General features: G+C 43.4%; 1 protein-coding gene and 1 pseudogene across 1 annotated transcript in view; one reads left to right on the top strand and one right to left on the bottom strand.

Moving 5' to 3' along the window:
* LOC147109792 (rap guanine nucleotide exchange factor 2-like) overlaps positions 1-7,655 on the bottom strand; it is a 112,469-nt gene extending 104,814 nt beyond the window's left edge. Inside the window, 1 exon segment of the mRNA XM_086003888.1 lies at positions 6,948-7,655. Coding sequence (XP_085860014.1) covers positions 6,948-7,191 — 244 coding nt within the window. The 5' untranslated portion in view covers positions 7,192-7,655.
* Positions 1-26,654, top strand: part of LOC147109791 (histone-lysine N-methyltransferase PRDM9-like) — a 502,134-nt pseudogene that overhangs the window by 423,856 nt on the left and 51,624 nt on the right.

Below are 26,654 nucleotides of genomic sequence, written 5' to 3'. Positions count from 1 at the left end.
TTTTCTAATTGATGTTGATTGAGTGATAAATATTGGTCAGTACACTGGGGAGAATTCCCCAGTGCCTCTTCAAAATAGTGCCATGGGATCTTTTACGTCCACCTGAGGGGTCAGTTTAACATCTTATCTGAAATATAGAACCTCTGACAGTGCAGCACTACCTCAGTACTGTACTGGAGTGTCAGCCTAGATTTTGGTGCTCAAATCTCTGGGGTGGGTCTTGAACCTACAACCTTCTGACTCAAAGGTGAAAGTGCTATCAACGTAGCCACGGCTGACATGGAAAGAACTCTGAAGATAAAAACTATGAAGATCACAACGAGAAACCACCTTAGCTACTCTTCTCCAGTAAGTGGCTCAAGAGTCTAATGTGTTAGGACCTGCCCTAGGGAAGAACACAGCAGATGGATGTTACAATATCCTACTATCACCAATGTTATGAACTTTATAATTCACAAGGACATAAGTAGGCCCTCAATATCAGTGTGGCAAAGCAGAAATAAGAAAATCTAGAGCAAGAAAAGGACTTTCAGCCAATCAAGCCCACTCCATCTACAGTCCATTTACAATTATTCCATCATGGACTTCTCTCCCACATCACCTGTTGATCCCCAGTTTAAGGAAGCACTAAATTTCTTTCCCGACTTCTGACAGTTTTGTTAATTGTCTCTACAACTGTCAATCCTGCTTCTTCACAAATATCGATTCAGCTCCTTTTTAAATCTGCAAATTGCACTGAAATAAGCTATCTGATCTGAGAATTTCTTTGTTGTTGCTAATTTCTAGGGTTGTGAATTTTGTACTTGTGTCCTCCAGTCCAACACTAACTCCAAGTTAAATAGCAGTTTTTCTTCCACCTCACCTGTGCCTTTTGTTATTTTGAATACCTGTTTCATATCCCTCCTGTCTTTTTGCTAGTGACAATAAGTTAGTGCTTGAGTTTTACTTATGACTTAGTCCCTGGAGGCCTGCAATCCTTCTGACCATTCTTCACTGAATCCTTTTGAAAGCATTTCAGGTCTTTCTTTGACATAGAGTGGTTCAAAACTGCACCTCATACTCCAGAGTTGCCCTCATCATTGATCATAATATACTTCAGAAGTAACCCAGCATCTGATCAGCTTTATTAGCCAAATGCCTCACACTAACCAGATGCTTTCAAAATATGATCAATATAAATATGACCACCCACCAATCATTTTCTTTTTTTAGTCTCTGCCATTGGGGACTCTTTCATTTTTTTTGGTATTGCCCATTTTAAGGGAAGGAACTTGGACAGATCCCATAGGGGAAAAGCTAATCTAGCCCTATGACTTCACTCACCTACTTAAAAAAGAACTCTTTCCTGTGCATTTTTGAGCTATAGTTTGTGCTCGGGTGACTCTTAAAAGCCAACTGTCTGCCTTACTGTTCTAATTTAATTTGTTATTTTTGTTTTATAAATCAGCTTGGTGGGACCAGACCCTCCTTGAATTTTAGTGGTGTTCCCTTATCAGGGGAGACACTTGTGGGCTTTGGTTTGCCTGAACCCACAATTCCATTGGCCTAATGAAATCGAACCCTTTCAAGTTACAGGTGAGCCAGACCCAGCCTGAATTTTGGTCGTGTCGCGATGATTAAGGGGAGGCACTTACATAAATGGGAGTTGTTTTAGGCTTCTCTATCATCACAATTTTATTAACTCCTATCCCTAAACCCTACTGCTGTCATTTATTTTTTGTTTACTTTATTCTTAATGCTCTTTGCATCATAAATATTAAAAAATTCTTAATTGACCTTTCTGATAGTGTTATTAATTTCCTTTTTTTGTTTGTCCTAGGCCTGCCTTACTAGTTTAAATCCTCCCCCAGTTTCATTTACCCTTTCTGCAAAAATATTGGTACTCATCCAGTTTAGGTGACTCTCATCTTAACTCAAAAAGCCTCCTCCTGCCCCAAACTTGCCTCAGTGTCCTAGGAATCTAAAACCCTCCCCTCTACACCATCTTTCTAATATCTAATTGCTCCTCCATTACTCATTCAGCATATGAGATGGCAAAGAAGCGTGAGATTACCACTCTCAACGACTTACACTTTAATCTGGAACCTAACTCTTCAAACTCCATCCTACATCTGTCCGACATCTCCATCCTACTCTTCCCTAAATCATTTTGATGGGCAATTTCTGGTTGGTTTCCCTGCCTTTCTAGAAATGTTTCCACCTGTTGCACTACATCTCTTACCCTGGCACCAGGGAGGACACATATCATTTGCGACCCCAGTCACAGTTGCTAATCTCTAATTATGGAATTTCCCACTACACAACTCATCCATTCTCATGGGTAGTGTTTCTCTTCTCATTGGTAATCGCTTACTTCACTGTGCAGTGATGTTGTGACGCATAAAAATAGAACATTTGAAAAAAGTGTACAAAGACCTGACAATTTCTAGGACTTTCCCCCCCAAAACTGAGAAACAAAAGTGAAGGGTAAAGATCAATAGTGCAGGTCACTAAGGCCAAAAAGAATTAAAAAGATGAAGTAAACCAGGAAGTAGCAACTGGGTGATGCCAAGCTCGAGTTTTAAAAGCCTACAGAATGTAGGTGGAGTGAAAGACTAAAGGTGTTCCACAGTTTTGAACTCCGAGGAAAATAATGAGTTAAAGTAGAAGATGGTGCGATTAATCTGGATTGAAACACAGGAGAAGTGTGTTCGACAGCATCTTTCCATTTTAAAAGGAACAAGCGATAAAGGAGCATAAATTATAATAGTGTTGATAAAATAAAGACAGAAGAGGCTCTGATGAAGAAAGGGAGTTCAGAAGCTAGATGTAAGAGAAGGAATGCCCATCAGAGGACAGGCTTTTTTTTTTGTTCTAGTAATGAATGCGAGATAGGCACAAGAAGAGCCTCCATACAGCGTATTCAAGTCTTGAACAGACATGGGCTTTATAAAAAGTGAAGAAAGGTCAAGACGAAAAGCAATGCTAGCCATGAATGAGGAAAGCCTCTACTCGGAGGCAGCTTTAAAAATGGAAGGGATGTGGAAGTTCCATTTGAGGTCAGGGAGACAGTGAGGCCAGGAATGTCAATATATGAAGAAAGACTAAGGCCACGATTTTGCAAATGGATATGGCTTGGGAACGGGTCAGCTGGTTTCCGGGTTCCAGTCCCGCCCCCAACTGTATCCGGCTAACGGACATGATTTTACGTCGATTGGCCTTGTTAAGCCCACCCTGCGGGCTTGCCAGCCAATTAAGAGGAAGCCAGTCAGATGATGTCATTTGATGATGCATCATCTGCCAGTTTTCTTAAAGGGACCATGCACAATTTTTCTTTGACAGCTCATTTTTCAGTGTTTGACAGCATTGAGCTGCTGCAAACACTGACAATCACTGTACAAAGGTGAGCTCTTGCACCCAGGCTTGCCAATGACTCCCTCCATAGGCTAGAACAGATGGCAGCTGCAAGTGGGGTTACAGAAGCGATCTGTCACTGGTGAGAGAGGTTCTCCCAATGAGGTGGGACTAGACAGCCAATTCAAAACTTGTTACCTGCAGAAAAGTGTAAATGCATTAAAAATGATTTTCCCAACATTTTCTTACCTCTGAAACTCACCAGTGCACCATTGGATCCTTCACAACACTTCTGCAGCTGTCATCAATGCAGAAACATTACAGCACACTCACAACATGCCACACTTACCTGGCGTGGTGTCCGGACATCGGGGAACCCGAGGCAGAAGCAGCAAAATTGAAAAAGAGCCTGTTAACAAGTATCAAGTACCTGTTAACAGGAAGGTAAGTGGCTATAATCCTCTTCCCGCCACGAGGTGCCGGGTCCATGCGCAAATCGGGGACCCGACACTTGGGAAGATTGATTGGAGGCAGGTTGACAGCAGTCCCGCCTCCAATCCCGCACTCTGAGGACTGGCAAAATTCCGGCCTAAGAGTGGAGCTATCAAGGCAAGAGGTGTTAGCTGTTGGTTAAACTTGTGAAAGACATGAAAAAAATAATTGAAAAATAAAAGTACATACAGTAAATCAAGACATAGAATTAGCATTTAGGCTTAGATCATCTTCGGCTGTGTTCACCAATTACTAAGGGCTGGATTTTGCGGGGGGTCAGCGGGCGTGATCAGTGATGGCTCGGGTGGGAAAGTGTTTTTTTCCCCAATGGGTCAGGACCCCGCTGTGAACCCGCCGCCACACGCCTTTCCCCAATGTCGGGTCTGTCAGCGCTGGGCAGACCCGACACGCAGCGGCGGGTTCGCAGCCAGGGACCCAATTCAGGTAATTAGTGGCTTGTTTAGAGCCACTTAAGAATGAATATCTGCTCACCTTCTGCATTTGACAGCTCGTCCATGAGTCGTGGACCGTGTCTGTCAAGCTGAGGCAGGAGGTCAGTGGCCATTGAATCAGTTGTTGAGTTGAGAGATTCAAATGTATAGTAAAAGCTCCCACCTTACACAGATATCTTCCCTCAGCCACAAACTCTTCCTCACTGCATTTCCACAACAGATTCACTATGCTGCAAGTTTTTACACAAGTCTCCATCCAGTCTGACCTCATTACCTCTCTCACCATTGACAGATCACTTCTGTCATCTCTGCTTCACCTGCCATGTATTCCATCAGCATGGTTGCCCTTTATACCCTCTCACCTTGGTCCTCAGAATCCCACCACGATCAGCCCCAACACCAGCAGCACCAGGCACACCAGCAGCACCAACAACACCACCACCAACCTTCTCCGTAATCATCTGATGTTGCACAGGACAGAGGGCATCAGCACCCGACCACATTGCTGCCCGGCAGGCCAGGGATGGCCTCACCATGGCCAGATTTACTTCACTTGACACTTGTACACCCTGGCTGCCACATGATGCGCCAGGTTGGCACCACCCCACACCAACACCATAAAGCCTCCCTACAATGCCCAAGCCATTCCTTTTACACTCATCACCATTGCAGGGGGTACTGTTATGTCTCACCATTCACTGCAACTCACTAAGCCACTTCCAAAGGAGCACACAAATCTGTCTAAGAACACAAAGTGTTGAAAATAAAGGTTTCAATGTTTGACACCACATTAACAGAAACTTTACATGAACATTGCATAAAACACCCAAGTGCCTACCCTTGTGTGTTGTTAGTTGGTATCATTGCACTAGGATGAGGGTGAGTGTGAGAGGTGGCTAGTGAGATGGGGATGTGATAATGTAGGTAGAGAGGGATGGGTGAAGGTGCAAGGTAAGTTGGTGTGAGTAAGGAGTGATGGGAGGCACAGCAGGATAAGGTTGAGTGTGGCTTTTTGTGATCTAATAAGATCATTGATGCGGCACTGCACCCAGGTCCTCCTGACCACGTCCCTGTTTGTGCCCTCCTCTGCAATGTGTTGATCTCCTGGGGAGGTTTCTACCACCCATGGGAAGGGAAGAGGACCTCCCTGCGTGCTGTGACTCCCTCCATAAGCATATGGAGGGAGTCATGGGAGCGCCTTGGTGTAGCCCTGCACCTCTGTGCAGTGATTGTCAGTGTTTGCAGCACCTCAATGCTGTAGCACACTGACAGCACAACGGCAAAATAAAGTTGGCCATGGTCCCTTTAAGGAAACCGGCTGATGACGCGTCATCAAATGAAGTCACCAGACCCGCTTCCTCTAATTGGCCGGGGAACGTGCTGGGCTGGCTTAACAAGCCCAATCAGGGGAAATTAATTTCAGAGGCCAGGATGGAGCCAGCAGCAGGGTCGGGACCCGCCACCGACGTCACCCGCCACGGTCTCGCTGAGGTTTGTAAAATCGCAGCCTAACTCTTTCTGGACATTAACGCACCACACAGACAGGAGAAAATAAACATATACTAGAAAAATACTTGGCAGCAAACTAATTAAATTGATATATACACATTGCATCACATCACACCACACACAGTTTAATCACTTTGCTCCCAACCCAAACTTAAAACCAGATTGTGTGTATTCTGGTATAGACCTGCACTACAAACTGTGTTAAGGAAATTCATTTTACATTTGGTTTTTGTATATTTGCTCGTGTGAGGATACACATTTCATAAAGGGCATATTGGAAGTACACACATGTGGACATCAGATGAAAACAGGATCAGGTTTGGCTGTGATATCCCCATGTTAAAATAGTCACTTTCCATTCACCGTCAAAGCTCACACATGAATAAATCACATACACTCCTTGAATGGTACTGAAATAGTTACGGATGAGGTTGAAAGAGGCCTAGGAGCCTTCATAGCCTCAATACTCAATGCAGAGCAGCAGTCAACAAAGCCAATAGAATGCTGAATTACATAGCTGAAATAGAAGAATATGTCAGAGGAAGATGTGATCCAACTGTACAATGCTCTGGTCAGACCACAACTTGAGTAGTGTGTCCATTTTGGTTGCCAAGAAACATAGAGACATTCAAGTATTGGAGGCAGTGCAGCCAACAGCCACAAGGCCGATTCCTGGTGTCAGAGACTTGAGCTACGAGGAAAGATTGGAGCAATGTGGGCCTTTCAATCTGGAAATGAAACATCTAAGAGATGAACTTATGGAAGGATGTAACATAGTTAACAGTATGGAAAAACTAATTTCAGAAAACCACTTTGAAGCAAATTGCGTGAGTAAGACAAGTGGATACTGGTTCAAACTAGAAAAAGTACAGTTCAGTCTGATATCAGGAAGTTATTCTTCACTTCAAGAGTGATCAATACATGTAATGATCTTTCAAATAGAGTATTGGAGATGAAAACTCTGGAACTGTTTAATAACCAAATGGATGCTGTAATGGGGGAGGGCTTTAGGGTAGAAACATAGAAGATAGGGGCAGGAGTAGGCCATTTGGCCCCTCGAGCCTGCTCCGCCATTTAATGAGATCATGGCTGATCATCCAAATTTATCCTTGTTTTCAAATTTAGATCTCGTTGCCTATTCCCAATTTCATACTGACTCACCAATGTCATCATCTGTTCTGTCTATAGGATCTTTCGCCAGGCAGTCTCTGACAATGTCCATGCTCATCAGTGGATCTGATGGTTTCCCAATGTCCTCCTTGTTATCATCTTCAGCGTCTACTGGCAGGCCACTCAGGTCCATGTCCCCAGCTTCACTCTCTGTGGCTTTCGAAATAAAAAAATTGCATAAGATGATCATGATTAGCAATGATAGATACACAAGAACAGAAGTCTGCTTTATCATTTTGTTAGGTATGGCAGCATATCGTTTTAAATACAATTCCTTGCCCTTTCTCCATATCCCTTAATTCCATTACTTCCCAAGTACCTATTCGACTTTTAAAAACCTCGATTTTGCATCTATGGTCTTCTGTGGCAGTGTTTTCCACATTCTCACAACCCGTTGTTTGATGTTTGGCCTCGGTTCACTTAAATAATCTTTGCTCAAATTTAAGATTCTTTTCCCTTGTTCTGGATTCTCCTATTAAAGGTCAATCATTTCCTCTCTACCTATTGATTCTCTTCATTATTTTAAACACTGAGATCAAATCACCTTTAGCTGTATTCACCTCCAGGTAATATAACCCAAATGTAACTAGTCTCTCATTATAATTATTCCCTTCATGTAGATATCCTCATACATTAGGCAAAATCCCTAATTCATAAAAACTCAAAGTTTTAAAAGTTTCTGATTAGAAATAAATTAAAAAGACCCATTATCCAAAATTTGTGCCAATTCATCGCTTGTAGAAGGAGGTGGCTATAACTAAGCTCTCTGAAATATGTCAGGTGAGATTTTACTGGAGCTCATTATTTAAGTTAAAGGGGTAAAACTACCGGCCTCCTCCATAAAACATGTGATCAGGCATACTTACTGTTTGACATGTTCTTGCGGTAATTTTGCTATTTTACCTTAGGACATGAGTGAAGTATGCAAGCCAAACACTCTACCAGATGGTGCCTAAATGGTGAAGTTAAGAAAGGGTACAGTTAACGAGGGTTCAAACAAAGACCAGAAGAGGTGAGGCACCTAATATTCCGCTCTGGTACTGTTAGTAACAGGAATCAATTCTTTGTGCTTAGAGTCGCTCCATTGAAAACAGCTAGTGCCTTAACTTCAGACTGGCCTGCACACTCAGCTGATAGCATGCTCTTCCTGGATGTGATGGTTTAGGGTCAGTTCCCAGGTTGGGCCAAAGATGTGGACCTCATTACAATCAACAGAGCTCCTCTAGGATAGCTCTGAATCAACAATGTTATGAACCAGGCGAGCAGCAAGGCACATCTCCCAACAGTTAAAGCATTTGCTGCTTTTTAAAAATAGTAACATTTATCTTTTTTTTTAAGTACTAGGCATCGCTGTTGAAGAAAAATGAAGAAATTGGTATGGCCCTATCACTGTGAAATTACATAAAATTAAATACACCTACCATTAATTCAAACTTAATTCAAACTATCTGTTTATTAGAATTTTTTTCAAGCACAAAATGTCATGTGCAGTTTCATTTACATTGCTTAATTCAAATTACTAGCAAAAAACAAATCTGAATTAAGTGGAGTAGACAGTATAATATGATAAAATGTAAACATATACGTTTTCTTTATATTGTGTGGATTTTTGGACGTTTTGGGACATTTTACTATTTTGAAGGTGCTATATAAATTCAAGTTGCTGTTGTTATTGTTGATCTGTCATAACATTTCTCATGGGAAGTTGGAGGATATGTTTGATGAGGAGGATTATATGGTTTAATGCAGGATGTATTAATTGTGATGGTATAGTTAAAGTGTGGAACATTAATGTTTAAAAATAAAGAAATAAATGTGAGAGGGGGAACAGGATTTAAGAAACACAAATAACTGGATTAAAAAAAACAAGCATTTGGAGTGGGAGCAAGAAAAAATTGTAAAACGTTGTTCCCTTCAAAGAAACTTGTGGATGAGTTTGACTGACAGACAAATAAAATGCTTCAAACACTGTACCCGGCTTATTGCTATCCACTCTGTTTGACCCCCTTGGCTCCAGGGATACACAGGAATTACCGCCCCCACCCCCCCAACATTTTCAGGCACTGCTTGAGTGGGCACTGAGATTCATGGAAGATAGGAGCAGGAGTAGGCCATTCGGCCCCTCGAGCCTGTTCCACCATTTAATGAGATCATGGCTGATCATCCAAATTCAGTACCCTGTCCCTGCTTTCTCCCCATATCCCTTGATCCCTTTAGCCTTAAGAAATATATCTAACTCCTTCTTGAATATATTTAATGAATTGGCCTCAACTGCCTTGTGTGGTAGAGAATTCCACAGGTTCACCACTCTCTGGGTGAAGAAATTCCTCCTCATCTCAGTCCTAAATGGCTTACCCCTTACTCTTAGACTGTGACCCCTGGTTCTGGACTCCCCCACCATCGGGAACATCCTTCCTGCATCTAGTCTGTCTAGTTCTGTTAGAATTTTATAAGTTTCAATGAGATCCCCTCTCATTCTTCTAAACTCTAGCGAATATAAGCTTAATCGACCCAATCTCTCCTCATATGTCATTCCTGCCATCCCAGGTATCAGTCTGGTGAATCTTCGCTGCACTCTCTCCATGGCAAGAACATCCTTCCTCAGATAAGGCAACCAAAACTGCACACAATACTCAAGGTGTGGTCTCACCAAGGCCCTGTACAACTGCAGCAAGACATCCTTGCTCCTGTACTCGAATCCTCTCGCTATGAAGGCCAACATAAGTGGGCAGAGATTTGGCAGATGGAATACAATACTGGAAAGTGTGAGGTTATGCACTTTGGCAGGAAAAATCACAGAGCAAGTTATTATCTTAATGGCAAGAAACTGGAAAGTACTGTAGTACAAAGGGATCTGGGGGTCCTGGTGCATGAAACTCAAAAGGTTAGTATGCAGGTGCAGCAAGTGATCAAGAAGGCCAATGGAATGTTGGCTTTTATTGCTAGGGGGATGGAATATAAAAACAGGGAGGTATTGCTGCAGTTGTACAAGGTATTGGTGAGACCGCACCTGGAATACTGCATACAGTTTTGGTGTCCATACTTAAGAAAAGACATACTTGCTCTCGAGTCAGTACAAAGAAGGTTCACTCAGTTAATCCCGGGGATGAGGGGGTGGTCATATGAGGAGAGGTTGAGTAGATTGGGACTCTACTCATTGGAGTTCAGAAGAATGAGAGGCGATCTTATTGAAACATACAAGATTGTGAAGGGGTCGGATCGGGTGGATGCGGTGAGGATGTTCCCAATGATGGGTGAAACTAGAACTAGGGGGCATAATCTTAGAATAAAGGGCTGCTCTTTCAAAACTGAGATGAGGAGAAACTTCTTCACTCAGAGGGTGGTAGGTTTGTGGAATTTGCTGCCCCAGAAAGCTGTGGAAGCTACATCATTAAATAAATTTAAAACAGAAATAGATAGTTTCCTAGAAGTAAAGGGAATTAAGGGTTACGGGGAGCGGGCAGGAAATTGGACATGAGTCTAGGTTCGGAATGGTCATAGCCCTGTGGGTAGTGGAGTGGGCACAGGGGCCGTGTAGCCTGGTTCTGCTCCTACTGTGTTCTAATTCTGTGTTAGATTTCAGGAGATGGTTTTATTCCTGTTCCTGCCTGGGGTGGAGATCGCCTTTACAGAAGTTAAGTACTGTAGAAAATATAGGGACAGAGTGATCTCCTGGAAGAATTTCGATCGCTTAGATGGGTCGGAGAGGAATTTCCCAGATTTTTTTCTCCCAAATTGGCCATTGGGTCTTTTACCTGGTTTTTCGCCTCTCCCGGGAGATCACATGGGTTCGGGTGGATGGAGAGTGATAGAAGATTTGAGGTTAGGATCAGATCAGCCATGATCTTATTGAATGGTGGAGCAGGCTCGAGGGGCCGATTGGCCTACTCCTGCTCCTATTTCTTATGTTCTTATACCATTTGCCTTCTTAACCGCCTGCTGCACCTGCATGTGTCACCTTCAGCGACTGGTGCAGAAGGATACCCAGGTCTCATTGCACTTCCCCTTTTCCCAATCTATTGTCGTTCAGATAATAATCTGGATTGGACTTGGGCCCTGTGCCACAAGTAGCATTCACACTCTGCATATGTTGTTTAGAGCTGTTGTTTAGAGCTGTAAATTGGACTGGGCTTGTTTGCGGATTACCTTCTTCCCTGTAAGTAGAAATGCTTAACAGCATTGTAGATAATTCAAGTGAGAACCTGAAATACTCATGAGCTGCTGTTCTAACTTCAGGTACCTGTGTCTAAAACATCCAGGCATAATTTTGTTTTAAGCTTAACCAATTTGGCTATGACTAACCAGAGAAGCTTGAACTAGAGCTACCCTCTTAGGCAGTCTGCTTATGTATAATTTGTACCAGAAGTCCTTGAATAAAGTGTATGCACCTTTGAATATATCAACCACATGAATCCAAAACATTTCAACACAGTCTCAGAAGGTAAAGTCATAGACATTTTGCATGCCAGATTTTTTTAACATTATATAAAAACATGGAAAACCACTGGATATTCAGCAATAGGTTGTATTAATAGGGCCTCCTTCTGATATCATAGTATTCCGATACAAACTGTCAGGAGTTGCTGCCGCTGAAGCAGCCTAGGCAGAAATAATAATTTTAACAGCCCACATCGGAAGAGGGAGTTGAAAGCTTGAAAAGACTTGACACAGCAGAATCTCCATTAGGTCATAGGTCAACTAAGTTCCTCATTAGCTCAGTTGGTAAAAATGCTGAGTCACTAAGTCAGACCAACAGGAAGGTCCAGATTCAATTTCTGGTTTGTGGTGAGTTAGGGGATTTCAGCCAGGGCATCATAAGGGACGATACAATTGGCCTCAGTGCCTTTAGGCTGGAGAAGTGAAAAATATTAGCCTCGATCCCCAGTCCTGGTCATTATCCAGAGTCTCTTGCTAAAAAGTGCATGGTTGTGAATGTGGAGTGAAGACAGGATAAAGCTTCATTATGATGTCCCTATAGTTGAATAATCTGTTGACATTTACTATCTAGGGTCACATCAGGAATGGCTACTTGGACAAGATACTAGAGCACAGTTGGTGTTCATGGAACTATACTCCAACATAAGTGAGTGGCTTCAGAAGAGGACAGAAGGAAAAAATAAGGAAATGATTTCTTAAAGAAGGGCTCTCACTATCTGGATCCACAACTGGGGAGAGAGTTAAAGGAAATGTTACTAGAGTCAAGAATATAAATGTACTGCAAAATAGTTGCCTGCGTCTGCCTTGACTACTCAGAGGGTACATTCCCCTTCTTCCTCACCTGCTTCCTCATCATGTTTCAAGATAGAATAAGCACTGGTAGCTCAGGATAATAAACACTAAACCCCAGGTGAATTGACTTGGTTCTTCAGCATCAGACATCAGTGACCATCTAATGACTTTAAACACTGATGTCAGTGCTCGTCTGTATTATGCATGGTGCAGAGGTTGAGACAATAGCTGCCAACAGAACCTGCCATTTGCTTGAAGAGCTTAGTAATAATAACTGAAGCCACTGGCTCCAGAAATTCCTTCTCAAGTTTCCCAGTAAAGGGGTCCTAAACATATTGAAACTTGCAAAACAAAAACAGCAGAATTAAGAAAAAGCCTGAAAAATCTGTGACTAGTACATGATGGAAATCAAACTTTCCATTGGTATCAGTAGGATTTCAGTGAAGCACTAGAGTTGGTATCATAGAATCATAGAAAGTTACAGCACGGAAAGAGGCCATTTCGGCCCATCATGTCCGTGCCGGCCAACAAAGAGCTATCCAGCCTAAGCCCACTTCCCAGCTCTTGGTCCATAGCCCTGCAGGTTACAGCATCCCAAGTGCACATCCAAGTACCTTTTAAATGTGGTTAGGGTTTCTGCCTCTACCACCCTTTCAGGCAGTGAGTTCCAGACACCCACAACCTTCTGGGTGAAGAAATTTCCCCTCAAATTCCCTCTAAACCTTCCACCAATTACTTTAAATCTGTGCCCCCTGGTTTTGACCCCTCTGCTAAGGGGTATATGAAACGTGCATGTACTCTGGTCTCTTATTGCCAATAGTACAATTAAGATTTTGCCCTTCGATTGCCCTTAGGTTGCATCTGGAGAAAATATTTTCAATTGCACAACATTAAGATAAAGTACTGTGGTTATAGGTCTGTCACTAGCGGTAGTAGTGAACAGGAGCCATTTTAGGTGATTAAGTGCATTGCACAATGAGCATATCTCACAATGTTAAACTGTATTGCCTTAAGTACCACTTCCCCTGTATTGGTAACCATGTGCTAAATAACCCTAGTGACAACAACTCTTTCTGATACAACAGTTGAAGCAGCTGCTGGCAACAGAAGAAGGATGTAGCCAGTTGAGGACCTATACGCAGCCAAGTGGAAAAGATCATCAGGCACATAGCACATTCTATTTTAAGGGCAATATCTGGAGATGACCTTTGTTGTGAAAATAACAGTTCTCCTAGTTCAGTGTTGTCCAATATGTTATCCACTAGCCACATGTGGTTAATTGGGAATCCAGCTAACTGCATTTTTGATTAGTAAATAAAAAATAAATAGACACCCTTATTGGGCATCTCAATACTCATATCCACACAACGTATGCACTTGTACTTTAACCTTTCTGGACATGTATTGATAAAATTGGTAAGACTAAAAGCAGAGTGTGCAAGTGTTTTTTGATTGTTGGGTGTGCTTTACTTCCTTAGTTACCATTTACTGGATATCCGCTAAAATGTTGTGCAACACGGGAAACACCAGCAACATTATATAAAGAGGAGAGCTGTCAACATGGTCAGTTTGATGAATTGGAAGAACAGCTCCAAGAAGCTGCACTAAGATGTACTGTGTCTGGTAAATTCATATCAGAACTCCAAACTTTGGTGAAAGAGAAAGAGTGCAAAGATGCGGGAGTACATCTACTTATATTATGTGTAAGGTGTTTTCCACTAATGTTTCCTACACTTCCTACATTACAACAGTGACTACACTTCAAAAAGTACTTCATTGGCTGTAAAGCACTTTGGGATGTCCTGAGGTCGTGAAAGGCGCTATATAAATGCAAGTCTTTCTTTTAAAATTAGTGCTTGTGGCTAAAATGGTGTCACCGTAGCCACACCTGTGGGTAATCAGTGATTTCTATTGGACAACACTGACCTAACTGTATATATGAAGAAGAAAAAAAATGCAGAATTCCTCAGAATGTTTCTCTACTTTATGGCCTTTATCGGTTTCTATAGAAACAGATTTTGTGTTGGCAATCCTGCTAAAAGTTAAGCTGAGCTTGGCTCATTTAGTTGTACTGTCCCCTTTGAATCAGAAAATGTTGGGTTCAAGCCCATTATGTTTTGTGCACATAACCTCGGTTGACATTTCAGTGCAGTACTTACTGCGCGAGTGCTGCATTGTTAGAGGTGACAGCTTTCAAATTAAAATTAAAATCAAGGCCTGCTCATGTGGGAGTAAAACATCACATGCTACTATTTCAAGAAACACAGCAAATTCTTCCAGTGTAGTCACCAATAGACTCCCTCAGCCAACCCCACAAAAAATAGATTCTCTGGTTATTCATTGGCTGTTTTTAGAATCTTGTGGGCAAATTGGCTGCCACGATTGTTTACATAACCGTGATTCAAAAGTAATCCATTGGCTGTAAAGTGCATTGGGACGTCTTGAGGAAATGATAAGGCATTACATAAATGCAAGTTCTTTCTTTGCTTAATTTACTGGATTAATGCAGTAAGTGTGAATGCAAAGTACTTTGTTAACAGGATGGGACACAGTAAAGTAGCCCCAGCCATTAAATTCAGAATTAGGAATTGTTTATATTAATTTCAGCATTGTGATATTGGATTCAAATGCAGATTCTTTGTGGTTAAAAGGCTAACTAATATGTGTGAATGTGGGCATGGACTGTCCTAAAGCTACAAAGCATCATTTCCCTTGTATTTTTGTTTGGTATTAGCTTTAAAGCAGCTGCCTTTCTTCTTCAAAGAAAATAAGAGTGAAGTGGAATTTTAGTGAAGGGTAACATAGGTGCCCTTCAGGACTTAACGGGTTAACAGTGCAGCTTGCACACAGGATGACAGCGGAGACAGAAGCACCAGCCGCGAACTAGGGAAGTAAAATCACGTAGGGAACAACTGATGAGATCATAAAGATCATGTGACAATCAGCAATTGTGCATGCGGGCTTCAAGCCAATTAGAACAATGTAACAAATTGTGCATGTGGGCTTTAAGCCAATTAGAACAATGTCATGAGCTGTGCATGAGGTATCCACGGCTTTTGTACACTTAAATAACAGAAACTGAAGTCAATCGAGGAGACAGCCAGGAACGAGCTAAGGAGCTCTAGCTGTACTCCCTGATCAGCCTTTAGATACCGCCGCAGACTGTTTGTATTGTACTGTTGAATAGTTTTGTGTTTTAAATAAACTGCTTGGCTTTTTTACCGTTTACAGACTAGTGTGCGGATTTAATTAATTTTATTTCGCCACAACAAAGAGAATAAAAGTAAAGTCTATCTTCAGATTCTGTAGGTCTTTTTGAATTCTGATGGCTATGCATGGAGCATATGGTTTACATATTTCATATGAAAGCTCCTACCTGAAGGATATGACAGGTGATGTCAGGTATGAGGGATATGACAGGTGCTGTTATCAAGAAGCATGAGAAGTACTATTAATACTTATTTTGCCTACTCAGGACTTTGTTTTATTCCAAGAAAATATTCTAACTGTAGAGGGAAGGAACAGGTTAGGGAGGACTACAGAATCAATGTGAGGAATGCCAAGAGGAGACACAAAGAGGAAGCATGGGCAGGATACATCAGAACATATAAAGGACAACAACAAAACATTCTTTAGGTACATCAACATCAACAGAAAGGTGCATAGTGAAGTTGAACCATTTACCAATGGCAGTATAGAAGTGGTGGCTGAGGACAGAAAAGTGACAGAATTATTAAATCATTATTTTGTGGTCACTTTTACCACTGCTAAAGGTGGAGGAGATTCCTGAATTGAGGGCACAGCATATGGGACAGGACAAACTGGAAATCTTTAGCATCACAATGGAAAGCATAGTCAACAAGTTAAAGAATGCTTAAACTAAATGAAGAACTCTGACAATTTCTATCCAAGGATGCTGGTGGAATTGGCTGAGGAGATGGCAAGTCCCCTTGCCAGTATCTATCAAAGAACATTAAAATTGCGTGAGGGGCAGGTGTGGCAGGGAGTCAGAGGGGGCAGGAGTTTGGTAGAGGAGAGGGGAGCCACCTAATCTAATCGCACCCCCCGTACCCTTTAATACTCCTCGTTTTCAAGCAACTATCTAATTCCCTTTTTAAAGAATTTATGGATTCTGCTTCAACAATGATTTATGACAGAGCGTTCCATATTCCACAATCTAAGCATCCTCTGTGGAAAGAACATTCTCCCCCCTTCCCCACCCCACCCAAATTCTTTGTTGGATTATCTTAAACTCTCTAACCAGTAGAAACAATGTTTATGATCTACCGCATCATAGCCCTTCATGATCTGGAAATCCTCTATCAGATCACTTCTTAACCTTCTCAGCTTTAGTGGGATGAAAAAAGCCTTAACTTCTCAAGTAACCATATCTGCTCAGTCCCAATAACATTCCAGTGAATCTATACTGTAACTTTTACATTGGTTTTATATCCTTCCTATAATTGCCCAAAACTGCACACAATACTCCAACTGCAGCTAAATTATGATCTTATACATATTCAACATAATTTACTTGCTTTTGTAATCTGTGCCTCTAGGTACAAAACAAACAATTCAGGTTGTCGTCCTTACGGCTGTGTATACTTGTGTTGCCACCTTTAATGATCTGTGTATCTGCATACTGAGACACCTTTTAAATTCATCCAAGCAGGCAGACAAGGCCTCAGTTTAATGTTGCATCTGAAAGTCAGCACCTCCAATAATGCAGCGCTCCCTCAGTATGGCCCTTAAGTATCAGCCTTTATTATTTGCTCAAGTCTGGAGTGGGGCTTGAACACAGAACCTTCTGACTCAGACAAGAGTACTACCAACTAGACTAACCTGGCATCTTATTAATCAGTGCTCGTGTGGAGAATTGCTTCCTAGTATCAATCCTCTTTTACCATTTTGTAGCTAGGCTCCAATGTTGTGGATTTGTGGTATAATTTGAAAGTGCTCAATATTAACCTTTTCAATTCCACTTAGTGCTTTCCACACCTTTATACGGTTGTCTCTCATACACCCTCTTTAAAGGCTAGAGTCCACATTTTCTAACCATTCCTCCTAACACTGTGACATTAGGGATCAGCCTTATTGCCATTCTTTGCCCCCCTTCCAGAGCTCAGATGGCTCCCTTGTGCCTCAGTGGCTCGAACTAAAAGCAGAATTTTAATGTGTGGCCTAGCAGAGCACGTTCTAGTTTCAGCATGACAGCCTCAGGCTTGACCTGTATCTGGCAATATAACTTAGCACTGTTTGTTTTAAGATCTTGAAGTTCTATCCCACGAAAAGACAGGCATAGCTGGGACTCATGCGGGTACCCATAGCAACACCTTTAATACAAACACATTGTTAGATCTATCACAATAGAATTACATGGAGTCTGCAGCACAGAAACAGGCCGCTGGATCACGCAAGCACAGCGTGCTGGGAGCTGGAGCGGGCCACAGACCGGAAATGCACGCAGGCCCAGGCCTCAACGGCCGGCGCGCTAGGTAAGTGCAGGTCGGGGGCTTGCACCAGCGGGAAGCCCCCGACCCGAATTTCTGGGCCGTTAACTCTGTTTCTCTCTCCACGGATGTTGCCTGGCCTGCTGAGTCTTTCCAGCATTTTCTGTTGTTATTTCGGATTTCCAGCGTCCACAGTATTTTGCTATCGTATTAGTGTTTGTATTCAAGTTGATTAATTTATCATTTGTGATTAATATGCAAATTCTGCATGAAATCATACCAAATTCAGTACAGAAAATAAAGCTTAAAAATCAAAAAATACAGATGCTGCATTAATGAAAAAAAATGGTAACATGAAGGGTCCTGTAATGTGCTCCAATACAGTTGGCTTTTACCACAAAGGATGCTTCAAAGCATTTGAATTACTTGTTTTAATAAAGATATTGCACAGAAAAGAACAGGTTTGTAAATCTTGTTGCATTAAACACACAAAGCAATGTTGTTTGCAATTAGGAACAAAACCCCTTGATTTGAGGTACATTAGGATTCCAGTGAATAGAGGTTATATAACAAAAAGAATTTGTGTTTTTATAGTGCCTTTAACATAGTAAAATGTCCCAAGGCACTTCACAGGAGCATTATCAAACAAAATTTGACACCGAGCCACATAACAAGATATTAGGACAGATGACCAAAAGCTTGGTCAAAGATGTAGGTTTTAAAGGAGCATCTTAAAGGAGGAAAGAGAGGTAGAGAGGAGGAGAGGTAGAGAGGAGGAGAGGTTTAGGGAAGGCATTCAAGAGCTTTCGGCCTAGGCAGCTGAAGGCACAGCCTACAATAGTGGAGTGATGAAAATCAGGGATGCGCAAGGGGCCACAATTGGAGGAGCACAGAGAGCTGAGGGTTGTACAGCTGGAGGAGATTCCAGAGATAGGGAGGGGTGAGGCCATAGAGGGATTTGAAAACAAGGATGAGAATTTTAAAATCAAGGCGTTGCCGGACCGGGAGCCAATGTAGGTCAGCGAACAGAGGGGTGATGGGTGAACAGGACTCGGTGTGAGTTAGGACTTGGGCAGCAGAGACTTGGATGAGCTCAAATTTACAGAGGCTGCAAGGTGGAAACACCAGAACAGGAGAAGGCCATTCACTCACTTGAGCCTGTTCTGCCAATCAATTAGATCCTGGCTGATCTGTATCGTAACTCCATTGACTCGCCTTGATTCCGTAACCCTTAATACGCTTGCCTAACAAAAATCTATCAATCTCAGTTTTGAGATTTTCAAATGAACTAGCCTGAACAGCGTTTTGGGGAGACTGGCGAGGATAGCATTGGAATAGTCGTGTCTAGAGGAACCATTACCTTACTGTAGGCAAGTCATTTTGGGGAGACTGGCGAGGATAGCATTGGGATAGTCGTGTCTAGAGGAACCATGATTACCTTACTATAGGCAAGTCATTTTGGGGAGACTGGCGAGGATAGCATTGGGATAGTCGTGTCTAGAGGAACCATTACCTTACTATAGGCAAGTCATTTTGGGGAGACTGGCGAGGATAGCATTGGGATAGTCGTGTCTAGAGGAACCATTACCTTACGATAGGCAAGTCATTTTGGGGAGACTGGCGAGGATAGCATTGGGATAGTCATGTCTAGAGGAACCATTACCTTACTAGAGGCAAGTCATTTTGGGGAGACTGGCGAGGATAGCATTGGGATAGTCGTGTCTAGAGGAACCATTACCTTACTATAGGCAAGTCATTTTGGGGAGACTGGCGAGGATAGCATTGGAATAGTCGTGTCTAGAGGAACCATTACCTTACTATAGGCAAGTCATTTTGGGGAGACTGGCGAGGATAGCATTGGAATAGTCATGTCTAGAGGAACCATTACCTTACTATAGGCAAGTCATTTTGCGGAGCCTGGCGAGGATAGCATTGGAATAGTTGTGTCTAGAGGAACCATTACCTTACTATAGGCAAGTCATTTTGGGGAGACTGGCGAGGATAGCATTGGGATAGTCGTGTCTAAAGGAACCATTACCTTACTATAGGCAAGTCATTTTGGGGAGACTGGCGAGGATAGCATTGGGATAGTCGTGTCTAGAGGAACCATTACCTTACTATAGGCAAGTCATTTTGAATGTGCATATTTACCTGGAAACCATCCAGTAAACAAAACACAAAAAAGCATGGAAAAACCATTCGGGCCATCAAGCCTATTCCTTCCGAAGAGCACATAACATCTGCTTTATCATTTATTGTACTGCTTATAGATTCAGAAATTACAGGATAGGAGGTAGCTATTCGGACCATTGTGCCTGTCCCTCAGCTAGTTCTGTAACTACAGCTATCTGATTCCATTTTCCTGCCTTTTCTCCCTATAAGCTAGATATTTATATAGCGCCTTTCATGACCTCAGGACATCACAAAGCGCTTTACAGTCAATGATGTACTTTTGAAGTATAGTCACTGTTGTAATGTAGGCAACGCGGCAGCCATTCTGCACACGGCAAACTCCCACGAACAGCAATTTAATGATGACTAGATAATCTGTTTTAGTGATGTTGGTTGAGGGATAAATATTGGCCAGTACACCGGGTAGAACTGCTCTTAGTCAAAATAGTGCCATGGGATCTTTTACATCCACCTGAGGAGGGAGATTGTTAAGGTCTCATCTGAAAGATAGCACCTCCGACAGTCCAGCACTCCCTCAGTACTTCACTGGAATGCCAGCCTGGATTTTGTGCTGAAGTCACTGATGTGAGACTTGAACCCACAGGCCTAGAAATTGAGTAGCCTTAGCGCCGTATTTGAGGCGCTAGAGGGCCTAGCGCCGGAGTTATGGCCAGTTTAGAAATTCCCTGGGGCCCTAGAATCGGCGGTAGACCGGTAGCGCTGCGCCGGCACCGATGACGTCATCGGTGTGCGCAGCGTCCCGGTTGCCGTGGTGACGGGCCCCAGCGCCGAAATTGAGTTGCGGCCGCCTCGCCCGTGGCAGCCACAACTAAGATCTTTTCAACCGAGTTAGCGCCGGCGCATTAAGGTCGCGCGGCGGTCGGCCGCTTTCCCGCTGGCCGCCTGCCCGCACCTCCCTCCCCGGACTCCTCCACCCCCCCCCCGCGGAACAGATGCGTCTGGCCTGCAAGCCCGGCACTTGTCCGAGGTGCCGGGCTCATTTTTTTCAATATTTGAACGGACAGCGGGCGGGTGCAGGCAGCTCCTCCTTAACTGAAGGAGGAGGCCTGCACTTCCCCAGCCTGCCGCACCGCATCGGGTCCCGCAGCGCCGGATTAGCGCCGCAATGCGGCAGTCAGCGCCCATTGGGAGGCGCTCACGCCCGCCAGTAGCGCCGGCAGCCGTCTGGGCGCGGCGCTACTGAATTTTTGGCGCGCGCAGGGGGACTTAGCGCCGGCGCTAAATTTCCGGCGCTAAAGCCCTGGCGCGGCGCCAACTCAATTTCTAGGCCACAATCTTCTGACTTACAGACGAGAGTGCTACAAACTGCGCCACGGCTAAGTTTTATACTATTTTATACATCTTTTATACAATTCCTTTCAAGTACTTCTCCAGTTCCTTATTAAATGATGTTATCGATTCTGCCTCAACAGTTACTTGTGCTAAAGCATTCCATGTTCCAATATCACAGTGTAAAAACAATTCATTCCAACTTCCCTTCGTTTTCCCACTGATAATCCTGAATCTATGCTTCCTTGATAGGCAATTAATCAAACAGTGAAGCAATCTTTCAATGATTTAATCTCCAAAGGAAAGCTTTCCATAAATATCTTGTACATATCTCATATTCTGTAAATAACATACACAGCATATATTCTATCAACCAATCAGCTCCATTATGCTTGATTTGCACAACGGGTCGATTTCCCTGGAACGAGGTACGGCAGCTTACTAGTTGTTACCGGACGAGTAATCCAGAGGCCTGCACTAATAATCCAGAGACGCAAGTTCAAATCTCACCATGGCAGTGAATTTTAATTCAGTTAATTCGAAAAATCTGGACTAAAAATAATGGTGACCATGAAGTTATCGGATTGTCGTAAAAACCCAACTGGTTCACTAAAGGGAACCTGCCATCCTTACCCAGTCCGATCGATATGTGACTTCAGACCCACAGCAATGTGGTTGACTCTTAATTGCCCTCTGAAATGGCCTAACAAGCCACTCAGTTGTATCAAACCACTACAAAAAGTTACAGTAAGAATAAAACCAGATGGACAATCCGGCATCGGATTCGGACATGGTACAGTCGACCCTGCAAAGTCCTCCTCACTAATATCTGACGATTTATACCAAAATTAGGAGAGCTGTCCCATAGACTAGACAAGCAACGCCCTGACATAGTCATACTCACAGAATCATACCTATCAGCTAACGTCCCAGACTGCTCCATCATCATCTCTGAATGTGCCCTGTCCCACTGGCAAGACAGACAAAACCAGAGGTGGCGGCACAGAGGTATACAGTGTGGAGGGAGTGGCCCTGGGAGTCCTCCTGCTGATTACCATCTACCGCCTTCCCTCAGCTGATGAATCAGTACTCCTCCATGCTGAACACCACTTGGAAAAAGCACTGAGGGTAGCAAGGGCACAGAATATACTTTGGGTGGGGGACTTCAATGTCCATCACCAAGAGTGACCTGGTAGCACCACTACTGACCGAGCTGCCCAAGTCCTGAAGGACACAGCTGCTAGAATGGGCTTGTGGCAGGTGGTGAGAGAACCAACACGAAGGCAAAAACCGACTTGACCTTATCCTCACCAATTAACCTGCCGCAGATGCATCTGTCCATGATAGTATTGGTCAGAGTGGCCACTGCACAGTCCTTGTGGAAACTAAGTCCCGTCTTCAAACTGGGGAGACCTTCCATTGTATTGTTTGCACTACCACTGTGCTAAATGGGATAGATTCGGAACAGATCTAGCCATTCAAAACTGGGCAACCATGAGGCACTGTGGGCCATCAGCGGCAGCGGAATGATATTCCACCACAATCTGTAAGCTCATGGCCTGGCATAGCCCTCACTCTACCATTACCATCAAGCAAGGGGACCAACCCTGCTTCAATGGGCATGCCAAGAGCAGCACCAGGTGGACCTAAAAATGAGGTGCTCACCTGGTGAAGCTATAACACAGGACTACATGCTGCTAAACAACGAAAGCAGCATGCTATAGATAGAGCCGAGCGATCCCACAACCAAAGGATCAAAAAAGCTCAGCAGTCCTGCCACATCCAGTCGTGAATGGTGGAGGACAATTAAACAACTAACAGCAGAAGGAGGCTCCACGAACATCTCTATCCTCAACAATGGTGAAGCCCAGCATATGAGTGCAAAAGACAAGGCTGAAGTGTCCGCAACCATCTTCAGCCAAAAGTGTCGAGTGGATGATTCATCTCGGCCTCCTCCTGAGGTCCCCACCATCACAGAAGCCAGACTTCAGCCAATCAAGAAATGGCTAAGCGCGCTGCATATAGTGAAGGCTATGGGCCCCGACAACATCCCAGCTGTAGTGCTGAAGACTTGAGCTCCAGAACTAGCCGCGCCTCTAGCCAAGCTGATCCAGTACAGCTACAGCACTGGCATCTACTTGACAAAGTGGAAAATTGCCCTGCCCAGGTATGCCCTGTCCATGAAAAGCAGGACAAATCCAATCCGGCCAATTGCCACCCAATCAGTCTACTCTCAATCATGAGCAAAGTGATGGAAGATGTCATTGACAGCGCTATTAAGCAGCACTCACACCAATAACCTGCTCCCCAATGCTCAGTCTGGGTTCTGCCAGGACCACTCGGCTTCCAGGCCTCATTATAGCCTTGGTCCAAACATGGACAAAAGAGCTGAATTCCAGAGGTAAGGTGAGAGTGACTACCCTTGCCATCAAGGCAGCATTTGACCAAGTGTGACATCAAGGAGCCCTAGTAAAATTGAAGTCAATGGGAATCAGGGTGGAAAACTCTCCACTGGCTGGAGTCATACATAGCAAAGGAAGATGTTTGTGATTTTTGGAGGCCAATTATCTCAGCCCCAGGACATCACTGTAGGAGTTCCTCAGGGCAGTGCCCTATGCCCAACCATCTTCAACTGCTTCATCAACTTCATCAATAACCTTCCCTTCATCATAAGGTCAGAAGTAGTGATGTCCACTGATGATTGTAGTGTTTTGTTGTATTCGCAATTTCTCAAATAATTAAACAGTGCGTGCCCACATGCAGCAAGATCTGGATAACATCCAGGCTTGGGCTAATAAGTGGCAAGTAACATTGGCACCACACAAGTGCCAGGCAATAATCCTCTCCATCAAGAGAGAGTCTAGCCACCTCCCCATGACATTCATCGGGATTATCATCGCCGAATCCTCCACCAACATCCACATCCTGGGGGTCTCCATTGATCAGAAACTTAGCTTGACCAGCCACATAAATACTGTGGCTACAAGAGCAGGACAGAGGCTGGGTATTCTGCAGCGAATGACTCACCTCCTGACTCCCCAAAACTTTTCCATCACCTACAAGGCACAAGTCAGGGGTGTGATGGAATACTCTCCACTTACCTGGATTAGTGCAGCTCCAACTTTCAAGAAGCTCGACACCATCCAAGACAATGCAGTCCGTTTGATTGGCACTCCATCCACCTTAAACATCCAGTCTCTCCACCACCGGCACAACGTGGCTGTAATGTGTACCATCTACAAGATTCACTGCCGCAATTCGCCAAAGCTATTTTGACAACACCTCCCAAACCCGCAAACTCTACCACCTGGAAGCACACGGGTGTCAGGCGCATGGGAACACCACCACCTCCAAGTTCCCCTCCAAGTCACACACCATCCTGGCATAGAAGTGTATCGCTGTTCCTTCATCATCACTGGGTTAAAATGGTGTTGATTGTGCTGAGTTTGAAGACACTTTTCTGTGGAGAACTCTCATCCACTGGGTTTTGTGCTGTATAGAACTGGAAGCTATCAGGCTTCATTTCGCTTAGGAGTCTTAACAGGTCTCACATAAGGGAGAATTTCGTTCCATCTGTCTGGGCTAGATTTAAACCCAATTCACCGAGGTGTTATAACTTACTCATCATGCAGTCCCCTGTTCTTCATTTTAATTTGATCATGCCTGATTTGCTGCTGGCCAGAAAATAACTGTGCAAAAGGAATAACCAGCTCAGATAAGCACACTAAGACAATATACAATTTCTACAGAAGAGTTCAATCAGTGTTAACATAAACTGAATTCGATATGAATTACCTACAGTGTTGTTGACAATTAACACAATGTAGGTGAATCTCGATAAGCACCTAACTACATTTCCAGGAACTTCAATGCTTTTAGGGGAATTAATTTTGGATTATGAATTCTATCCCCAAGCTGATATTGTACTTTAATAATTTTGACACTGATGAGTTCCCAATTAAAGCTAACGTTTAAAATTCAAAACATTGGCCCAGAAATTCGGGTCGGGGGCTTCCCGCGGGTGCAAGCCCCCGACCTGCACTTACCTTGCGCGCCGGCCGTTAAGCTGTGGGCCCCCGTGGAATTCCGATCCAGGGCCTGGTCCAGCTGCCGGCGCGCAGTGCTTGCGTATCCCAGGGGCGCAGTTAGTTCGATGCGTCCCCTGGGATCACGTGGGCCATGGGGAGCCAATCGGAGCAGGGAATGCTCCATTCATAAGTCTGACAGGAAGTGCTGCCAAGACTTATAAATACTACGGCCCCAAAATAGCACTAAGTCTTCAAATAGTTTATTTTAAAAATGTGAATTAAAAAAAAAATTATCAATTACATGAAATAACTATTTTAAACAATAATTTAAATTTTGAAAAAAATAATTTTATTTTCTAACGGGGCTAAAAATAAACTTACCTTGCTTTAAAGTATTTAAAAATAATAAACCTGTGGAAAAAATGTTTTAATTTTAATTAATTCACCACTTACCTTGTAAAAAGCAGGCCTTATGCCTGCTTTTTACATTTCTAAATTCTGCAGGCTTACGTTCCCGGGAAAACCTGTAAAAAAGACCGAAGTTCGATGCGCACGTGCAGCCCCTCCTGCGCACGCGTTCAACCTCTGAGCCCCTTCGTTTAGAGGAACGGAAGTGCCAGTTTCCCGCGCATGCGCAGTGCATGCAGGAAACCGGCACTTCCATCGGGCCTACGGGTGAGTGCCCCGTGCGTACTCACCCGTGGAGACCCGAATTTCTGGGCCATTGTGTATATTTAAAACCTTAGTGCTCATCTTTAATGCAGCAATTCTCAATACAAGATCACTTTAAATTATGATAAAAGGGAAAAATACAAACTTTAAAAATAAATAAATAAAAACTAGAAGGTTTCCCTCGGCATTGTTCACAGGTTGTCTGGGTCGTGCATTACAGTCACACAGTAGATAAATGCAACACAGCAAATTTACTGAAACTTGACTCAGGACAAGATCAAATTATTACATGCCCTAAAATACTGAAAGATAAAGGGCTCACAGACATATTTGTTATAATATTTACCCAACACATCACAGAACTTCCTTAAAATGCGAATAGCTGTTTGTTCTTCAATTATCCAACCCTGTCTCCAACAGTGGTTTGCAGTAATTACTTAAGATTTTTTCTATTTTTCCCTCCTCTCAACAACAACTTGCATTTATATAGAGCCTTTAACATAAAAAAAATCCCACGCCACTTCTTGTAGCATAATCAGACAAAAATCTACAGAAGTCAAAGGAGGAGATATTAGGACAAGTGACTAAAAGCTTGGTCAAAGTGGTAGGTTTTTCAGGAGGGTCTTAAAGGAGGAGAAAGATGGAGAAGCAGAGAGGTTTAGGGAGGGAATTCCAGGGCATACGGGCAGCAGAGTTTTGGATGAGCCCAAGTTTATGGAGGGTAGAAGATGGGAGGCTGGCTGTTCTCCCATGTACTTATCCTGCTTGCTCAGCATTATACCTTAAAAGCTGTGTCACTCCACTTTAACTGAAGCGTTGTTCAACAACTTCCCCTTTAACAGGCCCGGTGGCAGTGG

Source organism: Somniosus microcephalus, chromosome 12 (assembly GCF_052327205.1).
Source record: "Somniosus microcephalus isolate GS21.2 chromosome 12, FLI_Smic_1.0, whole genome shotgun sequence".
NCBI classification, from domain to species: Eukaryota; Metazoa; Chordata; class Chondrichthyes; order Squaliformes; family Somniosidae; genus Somniosus; species Somniosus microcephalus.
The sequence above is the reverse complement of the archived record's forward strand: the minus strand, read 5'-3'. Positions and strand labels throughout refer to the sequence as shown.